We start from the raw sequence: 19,849 nt of genomic DNA, 5'->3' as shown, positions 1-19,849 counted from the left end.
TGGTATGGCCCTGGCTGAAAAAAAAAAGTTACATCTAACATTTTTTTTCACATGTGGTGTGTAATATTTACCTTCTGGTGAGCATTGTTTCCCGGAGGAACGACAGGGCTTGTGCGTACTTGTACTTGCTCCTGCGTCCTCCAGATCCACTCGGGGCCCGCATCTCTTTATTGAACTCCTTCTAGAAACGATCCCTCACAGACCGCCACCGCTTCACAATTCTCTCCCCTGAAACGAGAAAGGACAAAGTGGTTAGTATACAACATCAGTGTTTCCCAAACTCCAGTCCTCATGGTCCCCAGGGGTCATGTTTTCAGGATTTCCAAAGTAAATAGAAATCCTGAACACATGATCCGTGGGGACCACGAGGACTGGAGTTCGGGAAACACTGGTTTACATCAAGCAACCGGTACTGTATATACTTACGCTCTTTAATCTGGGCCCGAGCTTCAAGGTCCTCCCAGCGGTCAACAAGGAGCGAACAGATTTCCTCCCAGAGTCGTCGGGTAACGATCAGGTCAGCGTGGCGGCGGTCAGCCATATTCCAGAGCGGCTCCCTTTCTCTGACGAGATCGATGAGGTGGTCCACATCAATCCCTCCATCCTCACCGTCAGAGTCGGGAGCACGCTGTGAAGGCTGTTAAAGAAAAAGACAAAAATAACATAATTAGCCTCCACAAAAGAAATTAAATAAAAAGTGCAAAAAAAACAAAGCAAAAATATTTATACTTACACGCTGGTGACCGCCGCGTTGCTGTCGCCGACGACCCTGGGAGGCACTGCGAGGACCTCTTGGCCGAGCACCAGATTGGGAAGACTAGAGAAGAAAACAAAAAATGTTATGTCTTTGGATGTAGGCATTTGTTTGCTGTGTGTGGTCTGCAGAACATTGTTTTCTATGTGTTGTGTGTAGTGTGATGTTGTGTTTCTGCGTTTGGTGCAAAAAACTTACCAATTGTGAGCCCACTCCAGGTGTCTGTCCACCCCTTCCTTCTTCTTCTGGGAGCTCCTCTTCATCTTGTGATTCCTGTTTTGAAATAAAAGGCAATGAATAGACATATATTACAGAGATGATGGATTTTGGAAATAAAAACTTACCGTCAAACGCTGACGATGCGAGGGAGGGCTCCCAGAAGATGATGTGCTGTCTTCCTGGTGCCCACACTCCATGCCTGTGGGTGGTGTTCCTGCTGCTGCCATTGCTGCTGCTGCATCTCTTGGGCGGCTGTTGAATAAAGAGAAACAAAGGGCCAATGAATATCTTGATATTCCATAGCCCTAGTTTGGAGGAATGGGGGATTTGATAATTACCGTCTCTCATCTGCTGCTGGACTCCCCTCCCGTTGTTCAGCATGCTGCTCCATTTGGGGTGGTGCTGATGGTGCTGCAGATGTCTGCTGCCTTCTCCTGCGCCTGGTTGCTGTCTTGGGTGGCATGTTGGGTGTGGCTGTGGGTCCCACTGTCTTGCTTTTATATATGTCTTGTGGGCAGAGCTACTGAGCATGCTCAGACCAAAAAAATCGGATCCGGCCACCGGATCCGGCTGTCGCCGGATCAGGCGCATTGCGGCGCCACTAGGCTTTCATTGTATGAAAAAGCCGGACACGCCGGATCCGGCGTGTCCGGCTTTTTCACCGGAGACAAAAAACGTTACAGTAGCCGTTTTTTCCAGACGCCGGATCGCGTCACATTGCCGGATCCGGCGAAAATCGGATGAAACGCATGGCCATCCGGCTCGATCCAGCTCTAATGCAAGTCAATGGGGGGGAAACCGGATCCGGTATTGCATTTCGCCGGATCCGGTTTTTGTCAAAAGCGCCGGATCGCGCCTGACGGCGAAAACCTGATGTGTGAAAAAGGCCTAAGTCTCTGGAATGAGCTGTGAATAGCGGTTATCCTGCGTAAGCGCAATCAGTCAGACAGTCTTAGATCTTATACCGTGCCAGTCACTTTCGGGGTACGTACGCTGGCACCTGCGCTCTGGATGGAATTCAGCCCTGACAGGGGTTATACAATGCAATCATTGGCCGCCTATGTGTCCTACAATATCATTGTATTAGGGGGCTACTCAAGCCGGATAGTGTTTTTGGGCTTGTTAGCACGTTTTTTACAGGCGTATTATATTCTCTGCTACCTGGTTCAAATCATCTTTATCTGTATGGACAATACATGCTGTCTTAGTGCTGTTTAACTCCTTTGTGACCATTTGTATTTATGGTATGTGCATTCATTCGTTCTTGTGAACTAGTCTCTATGCATAGCCTTTATATTGTGGCCTGCTGTCTATATACACATTTGGTTCTCTATTGAGTTACTGAATGTGGAGCCATGAGGGTCTGGCTCTATTTTGAGCCTAGATTTTCATGTCACATGTGTGACCAATTTTAATGTTTTTAACGATTGGGTGTCTTGGTTTGTGTGTCTAAATAGAGATTGCTATATTTTTTGCTAAATCCTTTGTTGGGTGATCCCCAGTGTGTGGCCTATATCTTCTCTCTTCTTTGTACATTGGCATCAATCTTGTATAGGTCTGGTTGGATCCCCTTTTATATGTCAGTGGTGCCCCCTTGTGTGTAATTTAAGTAATTCCATTATCCATACGGATGACCAAGATCAGAGTCTCATTATCCCGAGTAGAGAAGCTCCAGGGACAAAGACCCCGTCTGGTCCTAACACGCTGGGGGCCCGGAGTATCCAGCCACGGGGCCCGGATTCTCTCATTTGTGGCCCCAGCGTTTCTTGTAGAATAAATCCCTTTCTCACACAGTCCTGTAGTAATGATTTTGTTCTCACGTTTTGTAGGAGGGTTCGTCTGACTCCATCTTATGTTATCAGTATAAGTGCGAGAGATGAGAGACCGACGACCGCAGTTTTACCGTGTGTGTCCGGCGTCAGTTCTACAGTGTGAGAGATGCGGGGTCTGTGACCGAAGCTGGGGGTATACGGGTGTATACAGCATACACAGAGGGGTCTGTGACCAAAGCTGGGGTATACGGGTGTATACAGTGTACACAGGGGTCTGCGACCGAAGCTGGGGGTATACAGGTGTATACAGCATATACAGAGAGGTCTGCGACCAAAGCTGGGGTATACGGGTGTATACAGAGTACACAGATGGGTCGGCACAAATGCGACTCCGCTCTGTGAACCCTGTAAACTTCCCCTCATCCAGCACCATGACAACCAGCACAGCAGAGTCCTGCACACACTGAGGCCCCTGATCATGTGACCCCTGACTCCTCCCCTCCTGTGACCTCATCACAGGTCCTGTGTGCACAGAGCAGCTGTAGAAATCTCCGGCCTCGGGGGTCTCACCAGACTTCGCTCTTTTCTTGCAGGGGCCGCAGTGGATTTCATCCTGGATCCATAGAGCTGAATAGAGGAGCGATGTTCCTTCACTCTGATGGGAATTGATGGTGACGTTTGTCCAACGTCCACGTTACCGAGTAAATCACCGGAATCAAGTTAGTCTGCAGTTAGCTATTAGTTATTAGTTAGCTATTCGATTTTCATGTATGATGAAGTATGATGAATTATTCATGTACTCAAAATGACCAGCTCAATGACCTGAATAATGTTTGCCAAAAAAATGATCAACTCTATGTGTAGTTCAGAAGTTATTCACGTAAATCGCTAATGTCGTGAATAGTGTTGAGCGATACCGTCCGATACTTAAAAGTATCATATCGGATGGTATCGGCCGATCTAAAAAAAATATCGGGTATCGCCGATTCCGATACCGGAAGTCCCATTCAAGTCTATGGGACTTCCGGTATCGGAATAAGAAAAACCCTATTTTTGCCTTGTACAGCCTCTCTGGGGTCTGTACGGGCCTTTCGGGGGGCTGTGCAGGCCTGCCGGGGGGGTCTGTGCAGGCTCCGGTGGTCTGTGCAGGCCTGCCGGTGGTCTGTGCAGGCTCCGGTGGTCTTTTTTTTACAGTGGTGGAGGAATACAGTGCGGAAGGATACCTACCTTCCGTCATTGTATTCCTGGAGCTGGTAGAGAACGGTAGCATCAGCTGATGCTGCTGTTCTCCACGCAAGATGGACGTGGGACCCTCGTGGACTTCTGCGGATCGGGGTAAGTATATTGGTGTTTTTTTATTTTGATATTTATTCCTCAAGGGGACAATGGCTTCGGGGATCAAAGTGACAAGTGACGGAGAGTATGTACTCTCCGTTATATGTACTGTATGTCTATATGTATGTATTGTATGTAGTATATATGTATGTTGCATGCATGTAGTATATATGCAGTATATATGTAGTATGCATGTTGCATGCATGTAGTATATATGTTGCATGCATGTAGTATGCATGTAGTATATATGTTGTATGTTGCATGCATGTAGTATATATGTAGTATGTAGCATGCATGTAGTATGTAGCATGTATGTAGTATGCATGTTGCATGTAGTATGTATGTAGCATGTATGTAGCATGTAAATTTTTTTTTTTTTTTTTTACATTCAACACATTAGCCGGATGATGGGACTACTACTGTCCCATCATTGGCTAATGTGTCAATCACTGTCATGGTAGCAGGCATCGCCCGATGGGACTTGTAGTCCCATCGGACGATGCCTGCACAGACCCCCGGAGCCTGCACAGACCACCGGAGCCTGCACAGCTCCCCGGCAGGCCGGCACAGACCACCGGAGCCTGCACAGACCATCGGCAGGCCGGCACAGCTCCCCGGCAGGCCGGCACAGACCCCCGGAGCCTGCACAGCCCACCGGCAGGCCGGCACAGACCCCCAGAGCCTGCACAGACCACCGGCAGGCCGGCACAGCTCCCCCGGCAGGCCGGCACAGACCCCCGGAGCCTGCACAGACCACCGGCAGGCCTGCACAGACCCCCGGACAGTCGGCACAGCCCCCCCGAAGGCCCGAACTGACGGCGCATCATGATGCGCACAGACAGCGCATCATGATGACGTCATTTTGGCAGCCAATCAGAGCCACTTTTGGCTCATTGCATTTTGGAATTCCGATTCCGGTATCCGATACGAAAAAAGTATCGGTACTCGGTATCGGATTTCCGATACGGCAAATATCGGCCGATACCCGATACTTGCGGTATCGGAAAGCTCAACACTAGTCGTGAATAATCAAACGCACTCAATCGCACATAAGTTCAATTTGAAAAGAGGTACCCTGGACCACTAGTACTCAAAATGACCTGCTCAATGTCCTGAATAATGTTTGCCAAAAAAATGATCAACTCTATGTGTAGTTCAGAAGTTATTCACGTAAATCGCTAATGTCGCGAATAATCAAACGCACTCAATCGTACATAAGTTCAATTTGAAAAGAGGTACCCTGGACCACTAGTACTCAAAATGACCAGCTCAATGTCCTGAATAATGTTTGGCAAAAAATGATCAACTCTATGTGTAGTTCAGAAGTTATTCACGTAAATCGCTAATGTCGTGAATAATCAAACGCACTCAATCGTACATAAGTTCAATTTGAAAAGAGGTACCCTGGACCACTAGTACTCAAAATGACCAGCTCAATGTCCTGAATAATGTTTGGCAAAAAAATGATCAACTCTATGTGTAGTTCAGAAGTTATTCACGTAAATCGCTAATGTCGTGAATAATCAAACGCACTCAATCGTACATAAGATCAATTTGAAAAGAGGTACCCTGGACCACTAGTACTCAAAATGACCAGCTCAATGTCCTGAATAATGTTTGCCAAAAAAATGATCAACTCTATGTGTAGTTCAGAAGTTATTCACGTAAATCGCAGTATTGCTAGCGATATCTCTGTGTGTGATACTTACCTACGACCGGCTCCCCCGCTGGTTATCGCTGATCGCGCGAGAACGTTCAGGACTGTTTCTCGTCGTCAGCTTCCTGCGGCGCTTCCTGCTGTGAAGACGAGTGACGCGTGGAGCCGGGCGGGAGGACGCAGGATCGCCTGGTGTGACAGGTAAGTAGCGACCCCCGTCCCCAGCGATGTCGCTAGTGAGATCTGCCTGTGTGGCAGCTCACTAGCGACCACTTAGCGATGTACCAGCGATCCTGACTGCGTCATATCGCTGGTCGGGATCGCTGGTACATCGCTAAGTGTGACAGTACCTTAAGGAGTCTAGGTTTACAGTTACTGTTGACTCACGTAATTACCTTTGCCAGGGAAGGTCACAGACTCAGACAAATCAATTATGCTAACCTTTCATTGTATTGCTCCATTCTATGCAAATTAGATTAGCTGACTCTTCCTCATCTCTGTTAGACACCATTACTACTATGTAGAGTTGAGCGACTTTTGGTTTTTTAGGGTCGAGCTTCGTTTCATGAAACCCGACTTTTTCAAAAGTCGGGTCGAGCAAAATCGGCCGACTATAGGGAAAAGTTGGGGGTCCGACCGAAACACAAAACCCAATGTAAGTCAATGGGGAATTAAAGTCGGCAGTGAGAGGAGGACAGGAAACACACCAACAGTGCCCATTTGAATGCCAAAAGCATAAATTCTTGTTACTGAAGCTTGTCAACCTTAATTTACTTCATAATACTAGTTACGCACTGAAAAATGGGGGTTATTTGGCTACAGTTGTGGGGGGGGAGGGCTGGCTCCAGGTTTTCCCCTTTAACACATACCACAACTCATGATGCTCCGATACGGCAGAGAAATAGCGGTATAGTACAATGAAAAATACTTCACTTCTTACATCTCATGACTGATATCCATTTTAAATTCTCCAATACCTCCAAAAACGGACAGTATATAACTCCATACAGTATTATGGCCAGCGCTTAGTGCGCTATACAGAGTAATGAGGCCCATATATTTCTCCATATGGAATCATTGATCCCATATAATGTTTCAAACCGTATATGATGAGCTCCACATAATGCTATAGTATATGTTGGTCCCAATGGATGAAGCTCCACTGTCTTATGGGCCCAAATAATGCTCCATATATAATGGGCCCCATTTCTACTGCTCTAGTGTATAACGGGCCCTGTAAATGCTGCTCCAGTGTCTGATGTCCACCTTTGGAATGCTCCAGTGTATGGTGGGCCCCATATATCATTCACCAGAGTATAGTGCTCCCCAAAAATTGCTGTCCCAACATTGAAAACAATTACATAAGTCTCCTTGCTAGGGAATCCCTGCACTACTCTGAACTCCTTGTCGTCCCCATCTTCCATCTCACTGCACTTGGCTGTTTAGGCCCTCCCACCGGCAGAGACACTTTTGCGTACTATGTGGTGCCCTGTGCCAGTGCCATCGCCCATGAGTATGCCGCCCCCACCTGCTCAAGGAACCTGCACTTTCATCTGCACCTTCCTCTTTGTCACCGTGTAAGGTGGTATAGTATGTGGGAAGGGGAACCTGAGTTTCCTCTGGGTCAGATTCTGGCAGTGTAGAGTGCGAGGGGAATGTAGTGGTCTGGGTCAATGTACCAGCAGCGTCATCCAGCAGTGGCTGGGCCTCAGTGCACTTGTGGCGTCCCCAAGAGTACGGTCGCCACTGTGGCATTACCTTCCTCCTAGGGAGTGTGTTGTCAAGCTTGGGAGCAACTAAGGATCTCTCTAGCAGTGAAACCAACACACAACACATTTCCCACTCCAGGCAAGCAGGGAGACCTCTGAACCTGACTGCTGAGGAGCTGCTCTCTGTGGTCGGGAGGAGGTAAGTTAGGGCACTCTGTGCAGGGAAGGGGAAGTGTGTGGACGTGAGAAGGGGAGCTGGAGGATGAGCAGAGTTAAGGATCACTCCTAGCTGGAGCGCATGGTCCCGATTCCGGTCTCCGAGTTTGTAGGGACACTGACGTTCCTGCAGCAGAAACCGGGGGAAGTAGCAGTTATAAATGCTCTGTAGCCAACTAAGGCTCGGAGGCCCCAGCATCGACGTGTGGGAGCCAGAAGCAAAAGGCTACAGCTGTCTGCCATACAAGTAAAGTCTGAGGAACATCTGTTAGACAGGAGGCGCTTCAGTGAACCACGGTCCTGTGAGTGCTTCCCCTACAAGCGCTAGAAAGGAGACGTTCAGGAAGGTACATGTTGGCGGAGTGTTGGAAGGGAGCTTTCCATTTTGGTCCCGGAGGTTGGCTGAGGTCCTGACCCGGAGGACACAGCACGGAGGCAGGCATCTGTGTAACCTGCAGACTGTGAGTAAAGCTTTGGAACTGCACGCTCTGGTGTCCTACAGTTATTCCAGCACCACTACATCTGGGCACCAGCACCTACACCGCCTGTGCCTTTCCCCCATCACTACATCTACACTTCCCTGGGACTCCAGCTCCACCTGTGGGGAGCTTCACCATCTTTGCTGCACAACACCATCGGTCCCAGAGGATCTGCATGCAGCGTCGGCCTAACATCTATGTTGCCGAACACAGGTGGCATCAAACTATCTATATAAACTCCTTACCATTATACCACGCCATATACATGGGCGCCCAGGGCCACCGTCCGGGTCACCGCTGCTTTGACACATCCCACTGACACCGGCCCGGTACCGAGTATCCCACAGCCCTGGGAGGGCGACCCATATGCCGACTGCTGATCGGGCGGCGGTATTCCCACGAACCTCCAAACAGCGTCCATGAAGGCAAAGTTTATGGTTTCAGGGGGCAGTATGATTGCAAAGCTGAACCTTAAAGGAATGTCCAAAAGGGCACCACCAGGAGTAGAGCCTGTGGCTTAATTGGACTCCACCCGGGAAACCACAACCATGCCACCTAAAGAAAAGATGCACACTTTGAAAGCTTTGTCGATTCTGTGTGTGGTGTGGTATGTGTGTTTGTAGTTGTGCTAGCGATTTCTCAGCTTTATTCCGTTAACAACCGAGACTCCGGCATGCCCCCGCAGTACGCGTCAAGCTTACTAGAGCGATAAGCGAGGCTCTGGCATGTGAGATCGAGCAATAACAGGTCTAGCATTCCCGTACATGTCCAGGGCTGCATGCACGCTACACTGAAAGGACCAGCTTTTGTCGCTTACAGGTGCAGATAACCTGCTGAACTCCGTTAGTGATGGGGATCTGGGATTCAGATTATTCCCCGCGAACGAACGATGATTTCCCAGTAAGTTCAGGTCAACCGCAATTCCGGAGTTAGGCCTAACCGTCATTCCTGAAAAAATTACGTGTCCAAACCACAGGTGCTGTAGCTTGCTTAACAGCTCGGCAGCCGTTCTCAGGCCCAGTATGGATTCAACAACATTGTAGAAAGTTGATAAAGGGTACGGTTTCACTGGATAACATGTATATATGTAGCCTAGTTTACACATTAAAAATATATGTCTATAGATCAGGAGGCAGACTCAGATGTTCTCAGGCCCAGTATGGATTTGACCAGATTGTACAAAGTTGAGAAAGGATACTTTATCACTGGATAGCAGGTATATATAGCATAGTTTAAACATGTAAAATCTCTGTGTTCTCAGTATGGATTACACAGCAATCTAAAAAGTGGAAAAAAGGAAATGCATTTGAGGCGTATACAACTATATATTTTGGATGTTATTTTTAAATCTTCAGATATATTTCAGTCTCAGTAATACAGTCCAGCCTCTCCGCAATAGGAAATGAGATGCATACAATTACTGACATAAAGACTAGTGATTGCAGAAATCTAGGAATTACTATTCACGGGAAAAACTTCCGTCACAATTCTCATAGGCGATGCTGACCCTCAATTAATTTGTGTGTTGAGACAGTGAAAACATTTTTTTGTGAATAAAGTCTTGCTGTATCGCACTTCCTTTGATTCCATCACTGTTACTCATCTCAATCAAATTTTTATCACAGGGAGCAATGTAAACATGGTGCTCACTGGCTATCATGATCTGTCACGTAACTTTGGAGTGCAAAAGACAGAAGCCACAGGTCGTAGGCAATTCTATTTGATTGGCATGAGAGGCCACATTATAAAATGTGCGCCGGAATGTCACACGTTTGTGAGTAGGAAAACTGTGAAAGCTGATGATAAACCACCACTGCATGTCATTGTCAGTCGACATCCATAAGAAATGGAAGCCATTGATCATCTGGAGCTAGAGCCCGGCCAGCAGGACAGGGCATAGCTACATCTTAACCATCATCTTTCAGTTCAGTCAATTTGTAGTGGCACTCCCAGTGAAGGATTTGACAGCCCAGACTACACAGCGGAGGAGCAGGGAGAGGTAAACATTGCAAATGCTGGGGCCCTGCCCAAGCAAGGGGGGCACACTCGTGGGCGTCGGTACTGGCACTGGGCCCCTCATAGTACGGCGGTGTGTCTGACGGCGGGTGTGCACCACCACCGTCAGAGACACTTGATTGCACTATGAGGGACCCTGTGCCAGTGCCCGCTCCCAAGAGTCGGCCTACCCACTGTCCAGGGCAACGGCACTTGCACGGTTTCGTGCGCTAGGTGGTGATCCCGGCCATGGGGGAGGGGGCAGCCCAGTTAGGGCGGTTTACAAAGTGGCATATGTTGATGTGGGACATTCAGCTGCTGCAAAAGGCGAAATAGGTCAAGTTTGCGGAATAGGAGGAGGACCAAAGCAAGCCATTTTTCTGGCAACCTATGTGTCATCAAGGGAAGGTGGGACAAAATCCTTGGAAACCCATGCATGGTTCATTTTAATGAAGGTTAGATCATCCACATTTTGGGTTGACAGACGGGTCCTCTTTTCTGTCAGGATTGATCCAGCTGCACTGAAGACTCTTTCCGATAGCACACTTGCAGCTGGGCAAGCGAGCTCCTGTAAGGCATATTGTGCCAATTCAGGCCAGGTGTCCAGTTTAGCGGCCCAATAGTCAAAGGGGAATGACCTGTGCGGGAGAACATCGATATGGGAGGAAAAGTAGTTTGTAACCATAGTTGACAACTGCTGTCTCCTGTCACTTTCCATCGATGCAGTATTACCAGTTGTGTGAGCGGTACTTGAAAAATCAGTCCACAACATTGTCATGAAACCCCTGTCTCCAACGCCACTTCTGCTGTGTGCACCACGAACACCTCTGCCAAGCTGCCCCCGGCCCGTACGGCTCGTGTGAGAACCATCACCGCTGCTGTGTGCTGGGAATGCCTCAACCAACCGGTTTACCAGAGTTGCTTGTTTATTAGCCAATATTAGGTCAAGGTTCTCGTGTGGCATGATGTTTTGTAATTTGCCTTTATAGCATGGATCCAGGATGCTGGCAAACCAGTAGTCGTCATCGCTCATCATTTTGGCAATGCGGGGGTCCCTTTTTAGGATCTGCAAGGCATAATCTTACATGTGGGCCAATGTTCCCGGTGTCAATGATGCACTGCGAGTGCTGGTTGGAGGAGCACTTTCTGGCAAATCCACATCCCTCCAGTTACGCACAAACCCTGTACCAGACCTTGCCACGCCAACATTTTCACTTGCCCCACGAGATGCATCCTCCTCCTCTAAGTAATCATCCCAATCATCACCCTTCTCCTCCTCTTCTTCCTCCACCTGGTCCAGGAGAGGTCCCTGAGCAGACAATGGCTGAATGTCATCAAGGATTCCCTCCTCCTCGTCAACATTGGCTGCAGACGCCTGCTCCTTAAGGTGCGTCAAAGTTTGCATGAGCAGACGCATAAGTGGGATGCTCATTCTTAGGATGGCGTCGTCTGCGCTTACCAGCCGTGTGCATTCCTCAAAACACTGAAGGACTTTACAGAGGTCTTTCAGCTTCGACCACTGCACACCTGTCAACTCCATGTCTGCTCTCAAAGTGCCTGGCCGTGTATCCTCCCACAAATGCATTATGGCCTGCCTCTGTTCGCACAGCCGCTCAACCATGTGCAGGGTGGAGTTCCACCTTGTTGCAATGTCAATAATGAGGCGGTGGTTGGGAAGGTGGAGCAATCGCTGCAGCTTTTGCATACGAATGGAGTGTACAGGCGACCGGCGGATGTGCGCGCACAGTCTTCGTACGTTCTGGAGCAGGGCTGTTAACTCCGGATAATTGTTGAGGAAGCACTGCACCACCAGGTTCAAGGTGTGAGCCAAGCAAGGTATGTGGCTGAGTTTTGAAAGGGCTATGGCTGCCACAAAAAATTACGGCCGTTATCACTAACTACCTTGCCTGCCTCAAGATGTACACTGCCCAGCCATGACTCAGTTTGTCGCTGAAAGTACTCGGCCAGCACCTCCGCAGTGTGTCTGTCGCCCAAACACATCATCTGCAACAAAGCCTGCTGACGCTTTCCACTAGCTGCTCGATAGGGGGACACCTTGTGTGCAACAGTGGCAGCTGCAGATGGAGTGCTCGTACGACTGCGCTCTGTGGATGAGCTTTCGCTTCAGGAGGAGGGGGAGGAGGGTCGAACGCCTACAGCCAACTGTTTCCTATACCGTGGGCTAGGCAGCACTGTCCCACCACCGCTGTCCCCTGTGGACCCTGCATCCACCACATTAACCCAGTGCGCAGTGATGGACACGTAACGGCCCTGGCCATGCCGACTGGACCATGCATCTGTTGTGAGGTGCACCTTTCCACTCACTGACTGCTTGAGTGCATGGACAATGCGGTCTTTCACATGATGGTGGAGGGCTGGGATGGCTTTGCGAGAGAAGAAGTGGCGACTGGGTAGGTCATAGCGTGGTACTGCATAGGCCATGAGTTCGCGAAAAGCTGCGCTTTCCACCAACCGATAGGGCATCATCTCTAACGAGATTAGTTTGGCAATGTGGGCGTTCAAACCCAGTGTACGCGGATGAGAGACTGAGTACTTTCTTGACCTACTCATAGTCTCTGGGAGGGTGAGCTGGACTTGAGAGCTGCATATGGTGGAAGTAGCGGTGGACAGGGCGGACTGAGAGAGGGTTGATGATGGTGATGGAGTTGGTGTTGTTTCTGATGGCCTAGATTCAGTCTTTCATTGATATTACAGTGGGATTCCCTGACTGCTTTGGCCTTGCAACGACACCTCAACATTTGCTGCTGTGCTAACCAGTGGGCTTACAGTGGAGGAAACAATGTAGCGTTGCTGACTACCTTCTTTGTGATCAGTTGCACATGTGGTACTTGAGGTTTGGTGTTGTGTCCACGCTTGCAAGTGCATGCTGGTTAAATGTCTAAGCATGCAACTGGTATTCAAATTTTTCAGATTTTTCCCTCAGCTAAAGGTCTTTGCGCACTTCTTACAGATAACCTTGGCCTGATCATGAGGATTTTGTTCAAAAAAGTGCCACACTGCACTCTTCCTACTTTGGAAGACATTTTGCGGCCTAGCACGCTGTGCTATTTTGACCGTCTGGACAAGCTGTCCAGCAACTCTTTTGATTTTTGGAACCTGTCTTTGGAGTGCTCCGGGCCTGCCAGATAATAGCTGTTGCGATGTCGATGTCTGCTGTGGATGCTCCTCCTGCTCATCTGAGCTATTGGAAGCAGCACCCTCATCCCCCAATGCATGCCAATCTGGGTCAACAACTGGGTCATCCATCACCTCCTCTTCAATGTCATGTGCACCTTCCTCTTTGTCACCGTGTATGGTGGTATAGTATGCGGGAAGGGGCACCTGAGTCTCATCAGGGTCAGAATCTGGCTCATTACACTGCGAGGACAATGTAGTGCTCTGAGTGAATGTACCAGCAGAATCATCCATCAGTGGCTGTGCATCAGTGCACTCCATGTCAGATTCATCTTGGCCTGGGTAATTCACCATTTCACTTGATAACCCAGGCATGGTATGTGAAAACAGCTCCATGGAGTAATCAGTTGTATGGCCTGCGTCATCCTTCAATCTTGGTTGGGGTGAAGGACACAAGGAAAGGTGTGGTTCATGAACATGAGCCTCCAATGACGACTCAGTGCTTTTATTTTTTACAACTTTAGAAGAGGAGGCGATAGAGCTGGAGGATGAGTCAGCAACGTAAGCCAAAACTTTTTCCTGAAGCTCTGGCTTTAAAAGCGGTTTGCCAACTCCTAGAAAACTAAGCCTTCGAGGCCTTGTGGAGCCAGACGATGACGCAGGTTCAACACCTCCTGCATTCGTCCTATTTTGCTTTTGCCACTACCATCAGATCAACCACCAACACCATCATTACCAGCTGGCAACCCCCCGCCCAATTCCACGGCCTCTTCCACCAGCCTTCCTCATTTTTGGTAAAAATGTACACAAAATCCCACAAACTATATAGTAATGTAAAACATAGTACAAGGTGTATATAGGATAGGGAAGATGTAGAATTTCTGAACACACTTGTGGACACTGTTGGATTGTGTGAGGCCCACTGAATATCACACTGCTATGTCACAGGCTCAATGTCACAGGTGTGAAAAATGTCACTATAGGACAGGGGAGATGTAGAATTTCTGAACACACTTGTGGACACTGTTGGATTGTGTGAGGCCCAGTGAATATCACACCGCTATGTCACAGGCTCAATGTCGCAGGTGTGAAAAATGTCACTATAGGACAGGGGAGATGTAGAATTTCTGAACACACTTGTGGACACTGTTGGATTGTGTGAGGCCCAGTGAATATCACACCGCTATGTCACAGGCAGAAATTGGCTAGTGTATGACAAACTACAAGGTGTATATTGAATTGGGCAGAATAGGAATCTCCCTAGAGTGTAGGTCTGTAAGAACGGAACATGTCCTCGACTTATTCTTACAGAGTCACACAGCTTCACTGTGGCCGTGATAACAGCCGTTACACTTTACTGAGAGAGGAGCGTGCACATACACCGCTGTCCGGTGTCCGAAAAATTGTCAAGCTCCGTGTTTTTTAAGTATACGGACTGACACACGCTGTCTCTCTATAGTTTTGAATGTGATCAAACAGCAAATATACTTTAACTGTTTGAAAACCAGACAAAACTAGAAGGTGGAGGTCTGTAAGAATGGAACATGTCCTCGACTTATTCTTACAGAGTCACACACAGATAGCTTCACTGTGGCCGTGATAACAGCCGTTACACGGTACTGAGAGGAGCGTGCACGTACACCGCTGTCCGGTGTCCGTAAAATTGTCAAGCTCCGTGTTTTTTAAGTATACGGACTGAAACACGCTGTCTCTTTATAGTTTTGAATGTGATCAAACAGCAAATATACTTAACTGTTTGAAAACCAGACAAAACTAGAAGGTTGAGGTCTGTAAGAACGGAACATGTCCTCGACTTATTCTTACAGAGTCACACACAGATAGCTTCACTGTGGCCGTGATGACAGCCTTTACACGGTACTGTGTGAGGAGCGTACACCGCTGTATGGTGTGAAAAAATGCACGCTCAGTACCTCACCAGGACAAGAAAAAAAAATTTGGATTGGTTTTAAAAAAGCAGTTTGCAGAGCAGTGGGTAAACAGCAATGCAGGAATGTCAGGAAGCCTTATAAGGCAGCCTAACAACCAACACCACTGATACACCACAATATAGCCTCCACTTGCACTGCACACACAGTGACTGGTGTGTTGTACAGGCAAAATCGCTAGCAGCAGAAGCAGTTTTTGGTGTCTTCTTCCCTGCCTAACACTCTCCCTACAGAATCAGCAGCAGCAGCAGCTCTCCCTATTCTGAGATCAGCATGAGTAACATGGCGGTCGGCGTGCACTCCCTTTTATACCCCCTGTGACGCCCCCCAAAGCAAGCCAATCACTTGCATGCCCTTCTCAAAGATGGTGGTGACCCCTGCCTATGTCATCACGTTGCCCACAGTGTCCGTGGATCCTGATTGGCTGAAAAAGGGCGGAAAACAAACTTTTGAAACGCGACTGTGGCGCTAAAGTCGCCGAGCTCGTGGCCGACCTCACCCTAGGGTTGGGTTTCGTTTCATGAAACCCGACTTTACCAAAAGTCGGCGACTTTTGAAATTTTTCGACCCGTTTCGCTCAACTCTACTACTATGGATATTATGTATGTGGCTTGGAATCTAGCCAATCTAGCACACTCTTATTCCACCAATCATGAAGCCTCAAGGGTCTGAATTGAGAGCTCAGGGGTATAGAAGGAGGACTGTCCAGTGACCAAGTCTCTCTTGTTGCATGGTACCAATTTTGGATCTGCGGATCTGATTGGCAGGCCATAACCCCACATGGATTATAAGACTACATGGACTTCAGCATCGAATGCAAGGATTCGGCTGAGATATCAAAGACTACATAAGGATGGTATCCAGCTTGGGACAATCCAGTCACCTGACTACAGAATTTGCGGTAGTCAGTCAGTTTCCTAAATCTGGCATTATTCCTTCTCGGTGGGTGCACACCGAAAGCGGGGTGCTGCTGGCTTGGAGTAAGTAGCCCTGGAAGCTCTGAGGAATGGATATTATAATCCCTGGTGAGCCAGTGGAAGGGTGATAAACTGTTTGCTGTTACATTTTGTGTTTTGCTGGTTGTGTGATATATGCCATTAATTGTTTGGGGATCCAAGAAAGTCCTAATATTGTGATTCACTCACCCTGTGTTGTCTGAGTAGTGTGCCACCCACTGTTAAGGAGGTCGGGCGTTCAGTTGGGATGAGTCATGGTCCATGCTGTCTTTGTAAAGGCGGCTGGGCAAGCGGACGAGAGCACCCACTGACCTCCGTGTCTACACAAGAACCACTATGTAAAGTTAAAAAAAAGGTTAATAATGACGTTACAATTACATATAAATAATTTGATGACATAAAACTTTATTACTTGTAATTTCACACACAAACTTAGCATCTGTTCAACAACTCTTGAATTAAACATAGATTAGTGGGTTATGCTCTTATGGAAACTTCAAGTAAGTTGTGATAGCAAACAGTGAGGTACCTATAAAATGTTTCACATGTGGAGTTAGCATATTTTGTATAATTCTTCAACTACACATAGAGTTGTGAATTTTTTGGGCAAAATTGGTTAGATTGAGTGCGTTTGATTATTCGCGACATAAGCGATTTACGTGAATAACTTCCGAACTACACATAGAGATGATCAGTTTTTTGGCAAATATTATTCAGGACATTGAGCTGGTCATTTTGAGTACTAGTGGTCCAGGGTACCTCTTTTCAAATTGAACTTATGTACGATTGAGTACGTTTGTTTATTCGCGACATTAGCGATTTACGTGAATAACTTCTGAACTACACATAGAGTTGATCATTTTTTTGGCAAACATTATTCAGGACATTGAGCTGGTCATTTTGAGTACTAGTGGTCCAGGGTACCTCTTTTCAAATTGAACTTATGTACGATTGAGTAGGTTGTGCGACATAAATAAGTGATTTACGTGAATAACCCAGGGCCACAAGTAGTCAAAATAAACATCTCACAGTCCTGAACAAAATTTTACCCTTCCACTCTATGAATAATTCATCATACATGAAAATCGAATAGCTAACTAATAACTAATAGCTAACTGCAGACTAACTTGAGTCCGGTAGTAAATCCCCCCAGGACTGCAGCCGGTAAAGACCCCGATATCCACAGGTGTCCCCTCTAATTGGGGAAAGGGATAGAAAAGCCTCTTATCCCGAGGGGAAACCCTGTACATGGAGACATCGGCCTCAGATCTCTCCTGTCCTGTTCTTCCAGAAAAGCCTCAAACTTCTGTGTGTGACTCAGAGCTGAGATCTAACGGGAGAGAAGATTCCAGTGCGGGGAAGACGGGAAACCTTCATATAGACGGCCGGTGGGGATGGAGGCAGTGACCGACTCTGGCCAAATCTGTCTCTAGAGCCGCAGTAGAAGATGAAGATTTCGTCCTCATCATGAAGGAGTTATTTCTCATGTCGCGTGTAATGAATATCTCCTGCAGTATTGCTAATGCCGATTCCAGTGTCGGTAATGAGACGAGAATTAGCGTTATGGAAGATGAGTCTATGAGGAACGTGTTCAGCTGCCAACTCCGAGGAGGAAGCTGCTTGTTGTCTGTGGCCTAAATATATAGGTTTTATTAGTAGATGTCAGGGGAGAAAACTAAACCCTGTAAGATAATAAATCTCCTCATATGTTTCCCTTATTATCTCCAGTAATTGTATTATTACACAGGATTCTTATGATGTTACATCGGATCATCTTCTCATTCAGGTCTCTACAATATCGGATCCTCTCAGTGAAGATCTTCTACAGAAGAGAATTTTCCTGATTTCCCCATCAAGGATGGATATAGACAGAGACAAGATGGTGGAGAGGATGTTACACCTCGCCCTAGAGATCCTCTTCCATCTCACTGGAGAGGTGAGAGATTCTGATGACGTCACATTACATCATTCTTATCTATGGGAATAACAGATGGACAGAACTGGAGAGGTGAGGACTCTGGAAATGTCTGAAGTGAGATTTATTAATGTGTCTCTCCATAACCAGGATTACACAGTGGTGAAGAAGACCTCTAGTGATCACTGTCAGGACCCTGTGTCTGAGGGATGGGGAAGACCCTTGAGCCCAATCACGGTGCCTCCACCTCACCCCCTGATCCATGAGGACATCAATGACCAGAAGATACTAGAACTCATCTACAAGATGATTGAGCTGCTGACTGGAGAGGTGACACTGCTGGGAATGCTGGGACATTATACAGTAACACTATGAAGGGATCGGGGGATGACGGTATCATTGTATGTGTCAGGTTCCTATAAGGTGTCAGGATGTCGCTGTCTATTTCTCTATGGAGGAGTGGGAGTATTTAGAAGGACACAGAGATCTGTACAAGAACGTCATAATGGAGGTTCCCCAGCCCCTCACATCTCCAGGTAATAGACAGGACTAAATACACACGGCCTATAATTATCTGTATGTAGAGAATGAATTCAGTCCCTGTATGTGTTTCCTCCAGATCTATCCAGTAAGAGGACAACACCAGAGAGATGTCCCCGTCCTCTTCCTCCACAGGACTGTAACCAAGAAGATCCCAGTGCTCCTCAGGATCATCAGGTAGATGGAGAGAAGGTGTCAGGAGATCTCCCCTATGATGTGTAGACGGCTGTGAAGGTCTTGTGCTCAGTCTTGTTTTATCCCCCAGTATTATCTGTTTTATACTTGTGTAATGAGAACGGTGGAGATGGCAGGATTAGAGCTGATCATAGATGGGACTTCTCCATCTGTCTGTGACTTTTACAATATTTGTTTCAGGGTGAAGATCTGACCCATATTAATACTACAGAGACAGATGTGAGAGATGATGAGCGGTGTAAAGAGGAGATTCCCACATATGACTACCCAGGTGAGTAGTAACCACTGAATGCAGAGAAGTCACAGATTCCTCTCAGTCACCGGCTGTGGCTGCTTTATCGGTGGTGTAGTCCGGCCGCATTACCATGATCACCATTTTGCCTCTAGACCACAACATTCTCCTCCACCCAAAACTGTTCAAATGACGTTGGGCAGTGAAAGCCCTTTTCTATAGAACTTAAAACCAATTACATTGTTTCTGATCCTAAGGAATTCAGATTACTGCACAATCTCTCCTGAAATGGGGAGCAATATTGTTTTCTCTAATCTTCTGCTCAGGATCCATAGTAGCTCCAATGGTCCACCATAAATGAGGGTAACTCTGGTTTACTGTTGTGTAATCTGTATTTGTAGTTTTCAGTCAATGAGATTCTCGTGCTCTAGGGCGGGGCTGTGGGCGGGGCTTTATGTGGTGCGCTGATTACATATTCATCTGTATTGGCTTATGACAGGTCGCTGACCCCTCACTGACCTGCCCCCATTATTACATAATGCATATAATAGCATTGATATTATTGGTGATAATGCCTATAATATTGTGACTATTGTGAGGCTTAGAAAAAAATTACATCCAGCACAATGTCACCGATGATGGCGGCGCCTGCACAGTAGCCTCTATATCAACTATAGCAATTTTTTTGGTTAGGAAGTTATAAGGGTTAAAGGTTGACCAGCGATTTCTGATTTTTACAACAAAATTTACAAAACCATTTTTTAGGGACCACCTCACATTTGAAGTGAGTTTGG

At 47.3% G+C, this 19,849-nt stretch overlaps 2 protein-coding genes across 2 annotated transcripts in view; both read left to right on the top strand.

Moving 5' to 3' along the window:
• Nucleotides 1-19,849, top strand: part of LOC141073928 (uncharacterized) — a 53,309-nt gene that overhangs the window by 28,016 nt on the left and 5,444 nt on the right. The gene's annotated exons all lie outside the window — the stretch shown is intronic.
• LOC141073927 (uncharacterized) lies at nucleotides 3,271-18,850 on the top strand. Its single transcript, XM_073561460.1, has 5 exons — nucleotides 3,271-3,464; nucleotides 17,960-18,109; nucleotides 18,239-18,418; nucleotides 18,501-18,624; nucleotides 18,708-18,850. Exons 1-5 carry the CDS (start codon nucleotides 3,414-3,416, stop codon nucleotides 18,848-18,850), a joined length of 648 nt encoding a protein of 215 aa, XP_073417561.1. The 5' UTR covers nucleotides 3,271-3,413.

This window comes from Dendrobates tinctorius, unplaced genomic scaffold (genome assembly GCF_039654945.1).
Source record: "Dendrobates tinctorius isolate UK_male_01 unplaced genomic scaffold, ASM3965494v1 ptg000320l, whole genome shotgun sequence".
Lineage (NCBI taxonomy): Eukaryota > Metazoa > Chordata > Amphibia > Anura > Dendrobatidae > Dendrobates > Dendrobates tinctorius.
The sequence above is the reverse complement of the archived record's forward strand: the minus strand, read 5'-3'. Positions and strand labels throughout refer to the sequence as shown.

Excerpts from the sequence above, each read along its gene's own strand:
- LOC141073927 (XM_073561460.1), top strand. The coding sequence starts at position 3,414 with ATGGTGACGTTTGTCCAACGTCCACGTTACCGAGTAAATCACCGGAAT. Across the intron at positions 3,465-17,959 it reads GAGTAAATCACCGGAATCAA|GTCTCTACAATATCGGATCC; the intron begins GTTAGTCTGCAG and ends CTTCTCATTCAG. Across the intron at positions 18,110-18,238 it reads TCTTCCATCTCACTGGAGAG|GATTACACAGTGGTGAAGAA; the intron begins GTGAGAGATTCT and ends CTCCATAACCAG.